Genomic DNA, 13812 nt, shown 5'->3' with positions numbered 1-13812 from the left:
AAGTAACCGGGGTAGTCAGTCCCCTTGTTGCGCTTCTTCAATGGCTTCTTCGCTTCGAGAAGTTGATTGATTCGTTTTTCGACGACATCGTTAAGTTTTTCTTCAATATACATCCTTGGGGTAGGAGGTTGCTTGAGGACGGGTTTTATGGGTGACTCAATGGCTTTCTACCAATGAGTATGCACTTCATCCATCGGGTGCCGGGTCAAAATTTTGGCATACTGTGGATCCTTTGCAAATTGGAGCATCTGCTTTGCGCACTCATCAACCTATTGTTGATGTTGCATCTCCATACGCTGGTACTCTGTAGGCCGAGGTGCCCCGTACTCGTGCTCTGCTAATCTACTCGAGTTCTCCGTACTGCCTCCCGTTCCATATGTGGCAGGAGTCATCGTTTAATTCTTGTTCATTTCTCGGTAGAAGAGAAATCGATAGGGCTGTGATACCACTGTAACAAACTTGATCACCCCAAGTTTGGATCTGTCACGACACGAGAGCGAGAGAGAGAGAGAGAGAGAGAGAGAGAGAGAGAGAGAGAGAGAGAGAGAGAGAGAGAGAGAGAAATTTACTTAAAACACTTCACAAAATTTAATCACAGTTCAATTGAGTCGACACGGCCCGGCGTAGTTCCGTGCCTAGAGAGATTGGCCCCAGAGACTGGCCCCCCTTTCGGTATTTCTTTTTGTATTGACAAATTGAGCAAGTACAATTGCCCTTAGCTCTCCTCTGCTCACGAGCTCGTCAGCTCTATATGAGCCAGGGGGAGCCTAGGCTCTTATTTAAAGGCCCTTGGCCTTGGAAAAGTAGTTTACATGAAAGCTTCAGTTCACAAAGCATCTGGTGCCAAAAGATGCTGCCCAAAACAGCCAGCGCAATTCATGGAATCCCTTACACTTGCCACGTCAACAACGCAATTCACGAGTCCGTACAGCCAGCCACGTGAGCAGCTGATACGCAATTTTTGAATGCCTTTTGTGTCCTCGACAATTGCCCATAAGTTGAAACAACATTTTGTGACATCGTGCCCAACTCGTGTGCCGGTTGTATCCATGTGCTCCTGGTATCTAGTTGAATCAGATCCTGACGTATGAGTCTGGTGATCTCTGTCCGTGTGAAAGATAGGGAGGGTGCATCCAAGGAGTACTGGAATAAAGGCAATCTATCCATGTATAAACCATGTGACTGAAACCATAATGTCTACCAACATGCTGTGTCACCCTGCAGTGCTAGGTGTTGTGATGACTCTAAGGCTAGCCGAGCGTATCCGTATCTGGGGTGACCCCATACACTCTGTATAAAGGATACTCATCTAGTCAATGCCTCAACCACGAGGGGTGGAGCGGCTAGCTCGGCTCGGATAATCTCATGTGGCACTGAGGCCTTAGCCCGAATCATACGAGAAATCATAAAGACCAGAGGCCTCTCCATACATCTCCATCCATCCGTGCTGCAAGATCTACCATGGTGGTCTACTGAGGGTCCCCATATCTGTACTCCATAAAGCATAGCTGAAGCCACTAGAGTGTCAAAAAGCTAGAGCTTTGTTCGCGGTTCCTGAAACTAAATCTGCGAACACCTTCTCTCCAATCTTCCAAGGCGGCATAAGCTCTTGCCAGTCTAGTCTCTTCTGCTCTCCTCAATGAAAACACCGGTCCACTGAAGTCTACCCCAAGATAAGTGTACGCATTTGTGTACTCCACTGTCTCCTGGCCATACGTAAATGTGGGTGTTGACATCCCGACCCACTGTGATGTGATGTTGAGCACCATAACCATGGTTTTCCCAAGGTTGATAGACAATCCACTATCATGAGCAAATGTGTGCAAAGCATCCAAATGGCGCTGCATCCCCTCTGGAGAGTCAGAAATCAACAAAATATCATCAGCATATAACAGCATCGAAATCCATGTCCCTGCTAGATGAGCACCTCTGTCTCCCTCTCATTCTACATAGTCTGAAAACTCATCCACATACATCCCAAAAAGAGTCGGAGGTAGGGGGCATCCCTGCTTCACCCCAATAGTGGAGTGGACGAGGTCAGACGTACCCTCAATAGTGCGTATTGCCCTACCACTGTCATGTATAAAGCGAAGATTCCCCAAATCGTCTATGTGGGTACACCAATGTTTGTAGTCTGCATATAAGTCTAGCTCTCGGCACTGTGTCAAAAGCTTTGCGGAAATCCACAAAGTTATAGTAGATCCTCCTACCATGGTGTCTACCCTCCTCAATCATAGCTCCAAGTCTCAGAATCTGGTCGAGAGGGGAGAAGCCTTTCCTGAATCCTGTCTGCCCTGATGCTCGTATGCCCTTTCTCTCTGCCAATTTACTCAGCTCCCTCTCAAGAATAGATGCATACAGCCTCGCCAATGTGTGACCAACCATGATGGTGCGATAATTCCCGGGAGTCATGGGATCTCCTGATTTGAAAATAGGTACAATCGTGGACATACTCCAAGTCTCAGGAAAACCCTCATACATAGCTCAATTAAACATCATAGCAAGAAGCTCTGCAAGCATATGTCTGGCATGGATAAAGTGCTCTGCTACCAGACCATCATGGTCATGTGCTCTCCTTGTCTTCATCCTGTCAATGGCTTTCCTTACCCTCTCAAAGTACATGTCTCAGGGCATGTCTCCGATGGGTCCGGCAAAGGTGGTTGCCCTGATGCTCTGTGGAGCGATGTGGCATATTTTCCCCATGTCTCTGTGGAGGCGATGGTTGGTGGTGGTGAATGCTCATGGAATAGTCACCATGCCTCGCCTAAGTCCTGGCTCATAAACAACTTATACAGATCCCGCTCTAGCTAAGGTATATAAGCCCTCTTCTTTCGTCGCACTAGCCGGCGAAAGACAATCCGTGAATGTCCATGTGTGGTAGTACCCATGATGACCTCCCTCTGCAATCTGATCCTCATCTCTCTACACTCCTCATTATACCAGCTGTTCTGGGATCGTCTCCGTGTAGGCTGACTATGGGGATATGCCTTTGATGTTGCATCATGGAGCGTCTCTGTCAATATCTGAGAGAGAGAAATGAAATGAAATGAAATGTTATATTAACGTCTTCAGAAGGCCAAAGTGACCTATGAGACCAGAACGTTACAATTTGGTGGATAAGATACAAAGTCAAAGTACCAAAATGACAAAATAAAAATACTATGGAATCCTAAACTCGTAGGTGTGAACTAAGCAGCTAGCTGGGATAGCTAAATCATAAGAGATCCAGCATCGATCGTTGGCGGATATCATCAATCTCCTCCATAATCAACAGTTTGACCGAGCGTTGTGCATGTCGGGCCAAAGTGATCCAAATCCTTTGATGTAGCCTCCGTCAATGCTGTGTAGTTCTCCATAGTCGTTGGCGTCTGGATCTCCCCAGCTCAAGTCGCTCGGTCAATCAATGTGCCTTTGGTGTGAGGCAACAAGCTCTCCTGTGGTAGTATCTCCTCCAAGTGTCCAGTGTCTGCTCTAAAGAAGTCTGTGATGTGTCTCTGAGATTGGTTAGCCTCTCCTCTCATCAGGCTCTCTCTGTGTCTGCGCAGCTCGAGCAGAAACAAACCAAGGCATCTCTGATCCTCGTACCTCATGAAGCTATTCTGAGGCATGCTCCCAGAACGGCGTCTCTGCTCAGGCTGGTGTGTGGGTATGCCTCTACTACTGCAACATGTAATGTCTGTGTCAGTATAGTAGTAAGCTCCTCCAGAGGTCGCCCTAGCTCCTCAGTGCATAGGCGTCTGTAGATCCCGTCTATGTATACAAAATCCGTCTCCCGCGTGAAGATGTAGCGAGTAGGGGCTGCTACCCATGGCCTATGTGCTACACTAAACTCGAAAGAGATGGTCAACGACACAAGAGCATGATCCACTGCCACCCCAACAGGTCTAGGCCCAACTATAAGATCCTGAATACTAGAGATGAGGCTCGGTTGTGCGATGACATAATCCACTGTGCTGACTCCATGTCTGTGTGGAAAGCATGTGAAACCTCCCGCAGCGGGAAATCTCTGTAGGCCATTCAAGATGGCCAATCCATGTGCAGTCCCCATGTCTATCAAGTGCCGTTCATACTCAGTATGTTCCCCATCTTGTGATAGTCTCGATAGGCCTGTCTTTGCAACATCCAACTCTCTCAACATCTCCTCTGAAGTACCATAAAATATTGTCTGATGATGGGCAGTCCTAGCATTGAAGTCCCCTAGAATGATAATGTCACCATCTCTAGAGAACTCCCATATGTCATCATTCAAAATAGAGAAGGGGGACTATCCTCTGGGTGGTGCATATGGGGGAAAGTAGCAACTAGCAATGTAAAGATACCTGCATGTCTCTGCTCTCAATCTCACCCACATGTACCTAGCTTGCTCATCCTTGCGGGCTGTATGTATCGATGGCTGCAACTCCTCCCTGAACAACACTGCCACTCCTCCTCAGCCCCGCCCTCTCCTGTCTTCTGTCTACAGGCTGTCTCCCATCTGTATTTGTATCCACTAATGTGAGGTATAGACTGCCCAAGGGCCTGATGTGTCTCAGAGTAGAAGATGTCTCTCTCCCGGTAAAACTCTCCTCAGAAACACCCACATCAAGGCGCATAGATCCATTACAATTCCAGGTAGCAACTTTGAATGTGGTCCCATAGGCCTCACACCGTCATGTGGAGCGTGGCTCCAATATCACCACTTTTCCATCTCGGTAAAAAGAACTCTTACCTTTTTTTCTTGCCGCTCTAATCTCTGGCATTACCTCCTGCATATAGGCGACCTATGAGAGGATAAGATCATCTGAGAAAGAGAGAGAGAGAGAGACCGAGTGTTTCCATGCGTTAATGTATATGCTCTTCCATTAGGTCGCATGGAAAGCGGGTTCACAAAATGATAAACCAGCAGTACCAATGTACTAAGGAAATGCAGACTTGACTAAAGATTACAAATATAAATATGAATCAGGCATAAGACATGCGTAACAACCTCGAGGTCTGACCCATTACAAGCAATCAGAGAAATGCACCTTGGACAGTGACCCTTTGAACAGATTTACACAAGCAGATGAACAGACCTAATGCCTTCTGTATAGTCGCTTCCAAGGAGCAATGCCATCAGTATCAACTTCTCCTGATCCAATCCCAGCTCACTTTCTACATCCTGAACACTGTAACCATTGTCAACGAACAAATCTGGAAGGCTGTGACATAAGCAAGTACAGTAGACAGAAATGCCAAACCCACCTTCATGTAATAAGTTTCCACATATTTCCTATCATCAAAGATGTTCTTGAATACATTTCGTCCACCGAATAAGAAAACATCACAGTCATCCGTGACAACACCATCTACCAATCCAACAGAATCCATGTAGGCGCATTGTGCTTCTGCTTCCATCGGTGCAATGATGTAAGGTAGACCAAACATTTGTAGTAGTTCCTGCATTATAAGACATGCTGATCTTACAAATTTCTTGGCAGTTACTTATCAGGGACAGGAAATTTGAAAGAAAGAGCTAACCATCTCATGAAGATTGCCAAACCCAGAAAGGAGCTGAGAACAGGGGACTTTGGATAGACATATGTTAAAGATGAGGTAATCCATGACTAACATGCTGGTCTCTACAAATATCTATGACAGAAGGTCTGCCAATGCAAGCGCAAGTAAATCAGCAAGCACAAAAAATTTCAAAGTGAAGGTTTCTATCCACTCAATCAATTTTGCAAAGACAGCAAGTCTCATTTCAAGGAGCTACAGAATAATTACTAGTCATATGGCCTTCCAAGTGCTAGGTATGTTTTTGTAATGGAACCAAAGAAATAGTTCCAAGAGATTGCATATTATCAATGAAACTTGTCTTTGCAGGTAATATGACTCTGTCCGCCTAGCACATCCATTATGTGCTCACACATGCATGATGCAGCCTGTCTAGGACTTTGGCCCAACACTCTATGTGCCTTTTACTGCTTAGCCTCTGAGCACGCATAAACTTTGACTCAGCTCACATAGGGCCACCTGCACCAAGTAAAATCCCAAATTCTCTTTCATTCCTTTAAATCTTGGATTGATTGTGTACACCATATTTGCAAAAGGCTCCCACACTGCTACGTGACCTACATAAAGTTTGTGAGACACCACCCTTTATAATGATGATGATGCCAATGGATGTTTGAGCCTTCACTCTCCAGTCCATCATTGCATTCAATATGACCAAAAAAACATTAGTAGTGATCAATCACAAAATAGAACATAGTTTCTTTTGTATTTAGCAAACAAAATAAACCCAAACTCTCAGATCACGAAGTTGTGGACCTTTCATCACCAGGCGCACTAGTCAAAATCACAGCACTTGTCAAACATTTATATGCAGTCTGGAACATACCTGACACTCTGAAAACATTTCCCCACTGACAGATTCCGCATTTCGCTCATTTTTCCGCTGAGTTGCACGCAGATCCATCTCCTCTTGTAATAAATAATCCCTTTCCTCCTGCAGGTTGACTTGCATAGTACTCTGCTCGGCTTCCATTACAGCTTGCAACTCTGCTTGCTGCTGTAAAAGTTCCTCCCTTTCTGCCAAGAGATCTCTCTCCCGCTTCGCAAAAGCTTCTCGTTCAGCAATAAGGTCGACCTTTTCCGCCTCTTTCAGCAAATCCTCTGGCAGTTGCTCATCTTCATCTCCATTGAAATGCCCTATAAGTGATGAGGGAACTTTTTCATGCTCCATCACAGCATCTGTACTTGTACCCACAATATCAGGAGTGTCAACACTTGCCTGCAATGTATAAGCAGCTTGCTGCTTGTCTTCCAAAACAGCACCTGTACATTTATCTACAATATCAGGAGTGTCAAGACTTGCCTGCAATACATAAACAGTTTGCTGTTTGTTATCCACCTCACCATCTTGCTCTGAGTTTGACATAACACAACAAATTGAGGTTTCATCGGTGCGAAGTTCTGCCTTGCTCAAAGCTTCCGCAGATATGCCAGCCTCCAATTTCACAACAGAATCGCTTTCTGACAGCTCAGGATTTGTAGTCTGTTTAATGGTAAAGTGCGCTTCTTCACCTAAACGTCCCTTAGACAGGGCAACAATGTCTATTTTCGAAGCTACAGAACTATCTGCTGTGGTTGAACTAGTGGCATGAGCTTGGATTATATCACCATTAGCATGCAATGTAAGCCCTTTCGAAAGAGAAGTAAATTTCCCTTCAGACATAGATGGTTTCCAGTTGTCATCATTGCGGTCCAAAACTCCTATAAAGTCAGACCGTTCTTGTGTTGGCATCTTATTCTTTTCTGAAACGCTGTGTTCTAGGAACACAGCCTGACTATCACCCACAATAGCTTTACCTTTTCTCTCTCTTTCACGAGCCAAATAATCCTCTTCTGATAAAGATGATTCAATTACAATGCTGTCTGAGGGAGGCACCTCACGTTCATTTAACTTAATGGTTAACCCATCTCTTATGATCAACTTTGGTTCTTTGAAACCTTTAGTGCCTTGAAGGCTTTGACGTATAGCTTCCTCAAGCTCTGCTGCTTCAATCTCCATTAAACTTCTATCAACAGTTTCAGGGCTATCTACTCCGGTTGAGGTGAGAACATTGGTCCCAACTTCGCACTCTGCTACCATGGCTGGAGCATTTTTCACCACATCAATATTGATGCTGTCTACAGGTGAAGCATCATCTTCCCATTCGATTTCTTCACTCTCGGAAATAACATCTGGACGCAAGTTCTGCACCTCAATACCCTCTGCTAAGAGATCATCTTGGTCAATCTCAATAGTTATGACACCACCCTTAACAGGCTGACTAGATGCAGGAACTACACATTCAATCCCATCCTCCCACACGATATCATTATCCTCTACATTCTCATTTGCATCCAGCACCTTTTCTGGGTTTGTCAACTCTTGTAAGCTTATCCTTTCTGGCTTCGCCATGCCGCGCTGGATATCCCCTTCTTCAGGAGATCCTTCCCACAATGGACTGCTTTGAGATGCATCGAGATTATCCTGACCAACTCTAGATTCTTCGTGTATTTCCGCATTATGCACTTCTGCTGCTTTCTTTTCAGGATGAAAACTAGTTGAGAAAATGTATTCTCTGTCAACTTCTGAAGCGATTCGTGCGCTTGGTATGCCACCAATGCCCTTGCCTGCAGCAGCTCTTTGCACTTCATTGATATCACGTCGAAAGGCAACAGTCTTTAAATAAGCTTGTATTTGCATTTGAGAAAAGGATGCTGGATTCTGTAACCACATAAAAATTTCTTAGTCTCAACACAAACTGTACTAGACCACCACCACATCACAAAATCAAGTAGATTGAAACCTTCGCAACTTTTTGAAATCTTTTTCTATTGTCTGTCACCAGCTGCTCTCGCATCTGCGTTAAGGGAGAAGTTCAAGACGCAAGCTAGTATATATCTCATTAGATGCTAAAAAGCAAATTGCATGCACCTAATACCTGCACAAGTAGGTTGAGCTGCATGGATGGAGGCAAAGAAGCAAGTACGGCAGGATCAATACGCCCTTGAGTAGGTGGCTGCACCAATGATTGATAACACAAATTAGAAGTCGCACCCCAAGAAAGTAGCAACATTGGCAAACAATCAGGATGTATAGAGAAAGAGCTTACAAGCATGAAATACTCCTCATTGTCATCATCAGTACCATCACTTGCATTGTTTATTGTGTCATTATCTGCTGTGACATGCTCCCCACCTTCTTGTGTACTAGAAGGATCAGTCGACCTGGAGAAAATCATTAAAAGCATTCTTCTGACTCGTTCAGCCTCATAATCTAAGACTCAAACCAGAGGAAAAATCTGCCATACTTGCCATTTTCATGTGGCATAGGAGGTTCTGGAGGTACCAGCGGTGACTGCCGCATGATTAGATTTTCGACCATACTAGTTTCTTCCTTATCCTTCCCTTTTGATCTTGCTGACTGTTGTTGTCCCCTCACTTCTTGTGCCGTTCCCGCTTTTGCCTTTCCTCGTTTCTTAGACAGCTGTGGCAGTCCACTGCTGGCTTCTCCAGGTTTGCCGCCAGACTGCGATAGCCCGATATTTTGTGCAATTTCATCAAGCTTCCGCGTCTGCAGCTGTCCACGTCAAGGATAATCCAATATTAACTCTAAGAAACTAATTTTGCCCTCAACATGTTCACCTCCATCAAATCTTCAAGTTCCCACACACATCTTTCAGCTATCTACCCACAAGGCCCTATCAGCTTAGAATAACCTAATAATCTAATGGAAGGCACCCTCGACTTCAAATCTACTAAGACACTTGCAACTCTAGAGGTATTAAAAATATGCAAGTGAAGGAAAAACCTAACGTAGGCTTACATTAAAAAAAAGGACAGAGACTCACATGATTCAAAAGGAGCTTCTCAGCTGTTTTCCGAATTTTGGATTGGGCTTGTTCTCTTTGTCTACGCCTGGCAATGACAGTCCTTCTTTTCAAGGCTGGAGTTCCGCCATCAAACACAAAGACAGGTTTTGCTCTAAGATAGAGCAGCTTGCAAATGCGCCGGAAAAAGCCTAGCAAATGAGCATGTCTTATCATGTCCCCTTTATCATCCCGCATTGCCTTCATAAATTGGATAATCCAGATGCTGGCATCTTCATGAAAAAAAAAAAAATACTTATAGTACAATAATCAGGTGACTTCAATGGAGTAATTCCTATAATAACAATGTATGATAACTTTACAAAAAATTTTAAGCCCACTTAAGCATATCGGCACTTTCAACAAAAACTATACTGGGCTCTTCTTTAGCCCCACATCTGTCAGTCATCCCCACAAAAGAGGATGTTCTATTCTCTCATTAGTAATTATCTCAATTTCACAATAAATGTTTTTAATATGCAAAGCATGGTCACACTTGGCATATCATTATCTTCCTAAAGCAGCTCAAAGGCTCTGTTATTATCTTGCTCTGAATCATTTTCGAAGGAGCGTTGGCAGAGATCAATGAAAGAGTTATGACTTCATTGCTTGTTTAATTGGAGAAATCAAACGTTTCTTTCCGTCCTTTCTTTTTCTTACATCTCAGATTTCTGATGAGACTAATAATCGAGCATCTTACCAATTGCAAGCTTTCTCCCGCTCAAGGCTTCTACAGAGACTCGACGACCCACAGGTGCAAGAAGCTCCCACAGTCCTTGAACTCCCATTTTCTTCCTCCCTCTTCTCCTTCTTCTTCTTCTAGCTGCTACGACAGCCGGGAGGCGGCTCTCTATACGTGTCTCTGGTTGTTTGCGTATATAAATGTCGTAATAAAAGGGCAACCGCAGGAGTTTCCTTAAACCTTGGGCAAATCAACATCTTGGCACTTAGCCATACAAAAAGCATCACATAACCAGCACAAAAATTCAGGGGAGATCATCACTACTTCCCATGAACTTATATGGGCCTCGACCATCTCATTGGCCAAAGCTTGGACTTCTTAGCAACCTCATTGATCGTGTCGAAGACACATTCATAATAATCTCTTGCTTCTCGTTGATATTGGCCAGACATTAGTAATCACATGTGTCTCTAAACATATTAAGCCAAGCCCAATAGAGTTTAAGTTGCTTAAATTCAACTCATGCACCCAGAGATTTGATTTTAATATTATCAGACTTGGTATTTGGTAAGCCTCTCAAAAAAACAGTTATCCCTCTGCTTCCAAATTAACCAAAGGAATTCACTTCAAGTCCTTGTTCCAATACAAAGAGATAATTTTGATTGAATCTCCTAGCATCAGTTGCTTCCAAGTAGGAGAAAAACCTTTTTTTTTAAATTTGAGACGTATCAAAATTGAATTTGGAAAAGCGGCCAAGTAAGTGGGCGGGCCGCCAGGTATGTACACATATTCTTTTGTTAAAACCTAATAAGAACTCACTATGCTCTACACATTACAGTAGAGCGAGTTCACCATATCGTCGTGCTCTTCTTCTCGCACTCTCTCTCGCGTCACACTTCCGCTCGTACTCCTTCAACTGGTATCAGAGCTCAGATCGAGGCTCGGGGCAGCACTGCATGAGGCTAGAGTCACCAGCTCAGATTGGAGTGAAATTCGACAGGCAAAGACACGGCCCCAAATCTTGTGGGTAAGCTTGTAGGGCTTGGTGTGCTCAGAATTTCATTTTGAGGTCATCTCGGCAACTGTTCGGCTTCGACAAAGGTCTGCGCAGGCCATTTTCGACTACGTGGTCTCAGTGGGTGCAGATCCGACTCTGCAAATTTGGGGTTTTCGGCCAACGACTGCAGGTGCTGAGGATATCGACACTCCCTGAGTGTTGATTTGTGGCTATCTACACATCGAAGGATGGCTCACAGTTCTTGGAGGCGTGTCACATACGACACGGGCGCATCTACACACAGACTGTAGGCGACATCCACTAGTTCATCAGGTAGCTTGTGTTTGCTGCTTGATATTCCAGATTTCATCCTGACATTGCAGGTACTTCCACATGGGATGTATTGTCAGAGATGATGTATGTCTGTTGAGGGTTTGCTGGCTGTGAGTCACGCAGCAAACAACCGCCGCAGCGGTTAAAGCATATAGTGGGAAATTTGTGGATGTATGACTTTGTGGGAAGTCTATGTACTGTCAGATTTACTGCAGCCTTTGTTGAGGGTCGAGTGAGGTTTTATTGAGCTGGGGGATTCTCGAATGTTGAGATCCTTTCGGTGATACAGGTCTTGGAGCGATCCCTCGAGCACCCTTAGATAGGCAGCTAGGATGTATTGACAGTGAGTTAGACAGTTGGGATTGCATCTTTGCTTTACTACCGTTGAGGCATTGTCGCAGTCTATGCTTATAGGATAGTGACAGGACAGTGAGAGATAGTACAGGTGCAGGACAGGTTTACCCGCAGCTTACAGTGTCAGAGAGACAGTGTTTTTTGAGCTGTTTTTTGGTCTGTTTTTTGAGTACACCAGAGCCATTTTACAAAGGAGACTCTGCCAAAATTTATGCAGAATCTGAAGCTTTCTTGGTTCATTTGACAGGTTGATATTGGTTCAGAGGTCAGTTTACAGGGGAAACTCTGCCGAATTTTTCCTAGGAAAGTAAACCACTGTGAAGCGTAGCGATGGCTGGATCACAGGATACTGCTCTTTACAATATCAAGAAGCTGGATGGAACCAATTTCCCATTGTGGAAGAAGCAGATTTGGCACGTGTTGGTACAAAAGAAGCAGATAAAACCTATAAAGCTCAAGGGGATAAAACCAAAAGATATGGACGAAGATGAATGGAGCGAAATGGATGAATTGGCACTTTCTACCATTATGCTGACTTTGGCAGAAAGCGTTTACTTCAATGTAGTAGACGAGATTTCGGCTTATCAAGCATGGTTAAAGCTGAGTGATCTTTATGAGAAGCAGAGTGCAGCTTCACAGGTATACTGGCTTAAGAAGCTTGTTGACTTGAAGATGAAAGAAGGGACACCTATGTCCAATCATCTGAATGAATTCAACACAATCTACAGTCAGTTGTCAGCTCAAGGTTTCAAGTTTGATGAACCTGTTAGAGCTATGTTCCTGTTGATCACATTGCCGGAAAGTTGGGACACTTTTCGCACAGCTTTGAGTAATTTTGCACCTCCAGATGGTTTGAACATAGCAGGTGTAGAAGGAAGTCTGCTTACTGAAGAAACCAATAGAAAGACAATGAACAAAGGCAAAGGAACAGCCTTAGTTGTCAGGGGAAGGACCAAAGAAAAGTACAAAGGTGGAAAGAGGAATCAGTCTTGTAGCAAGTCCCGCAGTGCTAAAGGCAAGAGTGACATAGAATGCTACCATTGTGGCAAGAAGGGTCACATGAAAAGAGACTGCAGAGAATGGAAAGCAGAAAAAGACAAAGAGAAAGATGAAGACCATGGTGAGAAGAACAAGTCCTCAGTGAAGATTCAAGAAATAAATGTGACAAACACTGTTGCAGAGGATGACAGTCTAGTGTCAGGAGACATCTACTTCTTGAAGAATACAATGGACTCAGCTCTTCTTACAGCATCTGATGGAAATGCACTGAGTGATTGGATTATAGACTCAGGGGCATCACTTCATGTGTCTCCAAACAAGGAGTGGTTTACCTCTTATGTGCCCACTAAAGATCATGTTCGGCTAGGCAATGGGCAGACATGTGAGATCTTAGGTGTTGGAGATGTTCAATTGAAGTTTCAGAATGGCTCTTCTTTCACGCTGAAGAATGTGAGACATGTTCCCGCAATTACAAAGAGCTTGATCAGCACACGTTTACTTGATGATGCTGGCTACGTCACCACTTTTGGACAGAACATGTGGAAGATATCCAAGGGTTCTATGACAGTAGCACATGGAGTAAAGTCTGGAGGACTTTACATGATTTATGTATCAAATGTCTCTAAAAATGTAATCAATGTAACCAAGCAGCCGAACGTTTCTTTGTGGCATAGCCGGTTAGGACATATGTCCAAGAAGGGAATGGAAATCTTGTCTCGTTCTGGTTATTTGCCTGGCTTTTCATTTAATGATTTTGAATTCTGTGAACATTGTCTGTATGGTAAGCAAACACAGCAGCCACATAAGCATAGAAGCAGTACAAGAGATACACAGTTGGCACTTGTTCATAGTGATTTGTGTGGACCTATGCCTAACCTATCTCTAGGGGGAGCTTCTTACTTTATGACATTTATAGATGATTACTCGAGGAAAGTATGGGTTTACTTTCTCAAGCACAAGGATGAAGCGTTTAGTGTTTTTAAAACGTTTGTGACACTTGTGGAGAATCAGAGTGGCAAGAAGCTTAAATGCTTACGCACAGAAAATGGTGGAGAGTATGTTTCAAA

At 44.1% G+C, this 13812-nt stretch overlaps 1 protein-coding gene across 4 annotated transcripts in view; it reads right to left on the bottom strand.

The window, feature by feature from the left end:
* LOC147446077 (DNA repair protein UVH3-like) overlaps positions 1-10342 on the bottom strand; it is a 33090-nt gene extending 22748 nt beyond the window's left edge. Inside the window, exons 1-10 of one of the 4 annotated variants that reach the window (XM_086525383.1) lie at positions 10081-10341; positions 9363-9613; positions 8823-9091; positions 8625-8739; positions 8454-8531; positions 8319-8372; positions 6880-8236; positions 6362-6810; positions 5224-5418; positions 5055-5140 (exon numbers count right to left, since the gene is read on the bottom strand). In XM_086525383.1, the coding sequence (XP_086381509.1) occupies positions 5055-5140; positions 5224-5418; positions 6362-6810; positions 6880-8236; positions 8319-8372; positions 8454-8531; positions 8625-8739; positions 8823-9091; positions 9363-9613; positions 10081-10168 (2942 nt within the window). In that variant the 5' untranslated portion in view covers positions 10169-10341. Of the gene's footprint in view, positions 1-5054; positions 5141-5223; positions 5419-6361; positions 8237-8318; positions 8373-8453; positions 8532-8624; positions 8740-8822; positions 9092-9362; positions 9614-10080 lie in introns of those variants that run through there. The other 3 variants (XM_086525384.1, XM_086525382.1, XM_086525385.1) reach the window with 3 other exon arrangements.
* Between the last annotated feature and the right edge of the window lie 3470 nt (positions 10343-13812).

Source organism: Adiantum capillus-veneris, chromosome 12 (assembly GCF_014529385.1).
Source record: "Adiantum capillus-veneris isolate H3 chromosome 12, ASM1452938v2, whole genome shotgun sequence".
Taxonomy (NCBI): Eukaryota; Viridiplantae; Streptophyta; class Polypodiopsida; order Polypodiales; family Pteridaceae; genus Adiantum; species Adiantum capillus-veneris.
The sequence above is the reverse complement of the archived record's forward strand: the minus strand, read 5'-3'. Positions and strand labels throughout refer to the sequence as shown.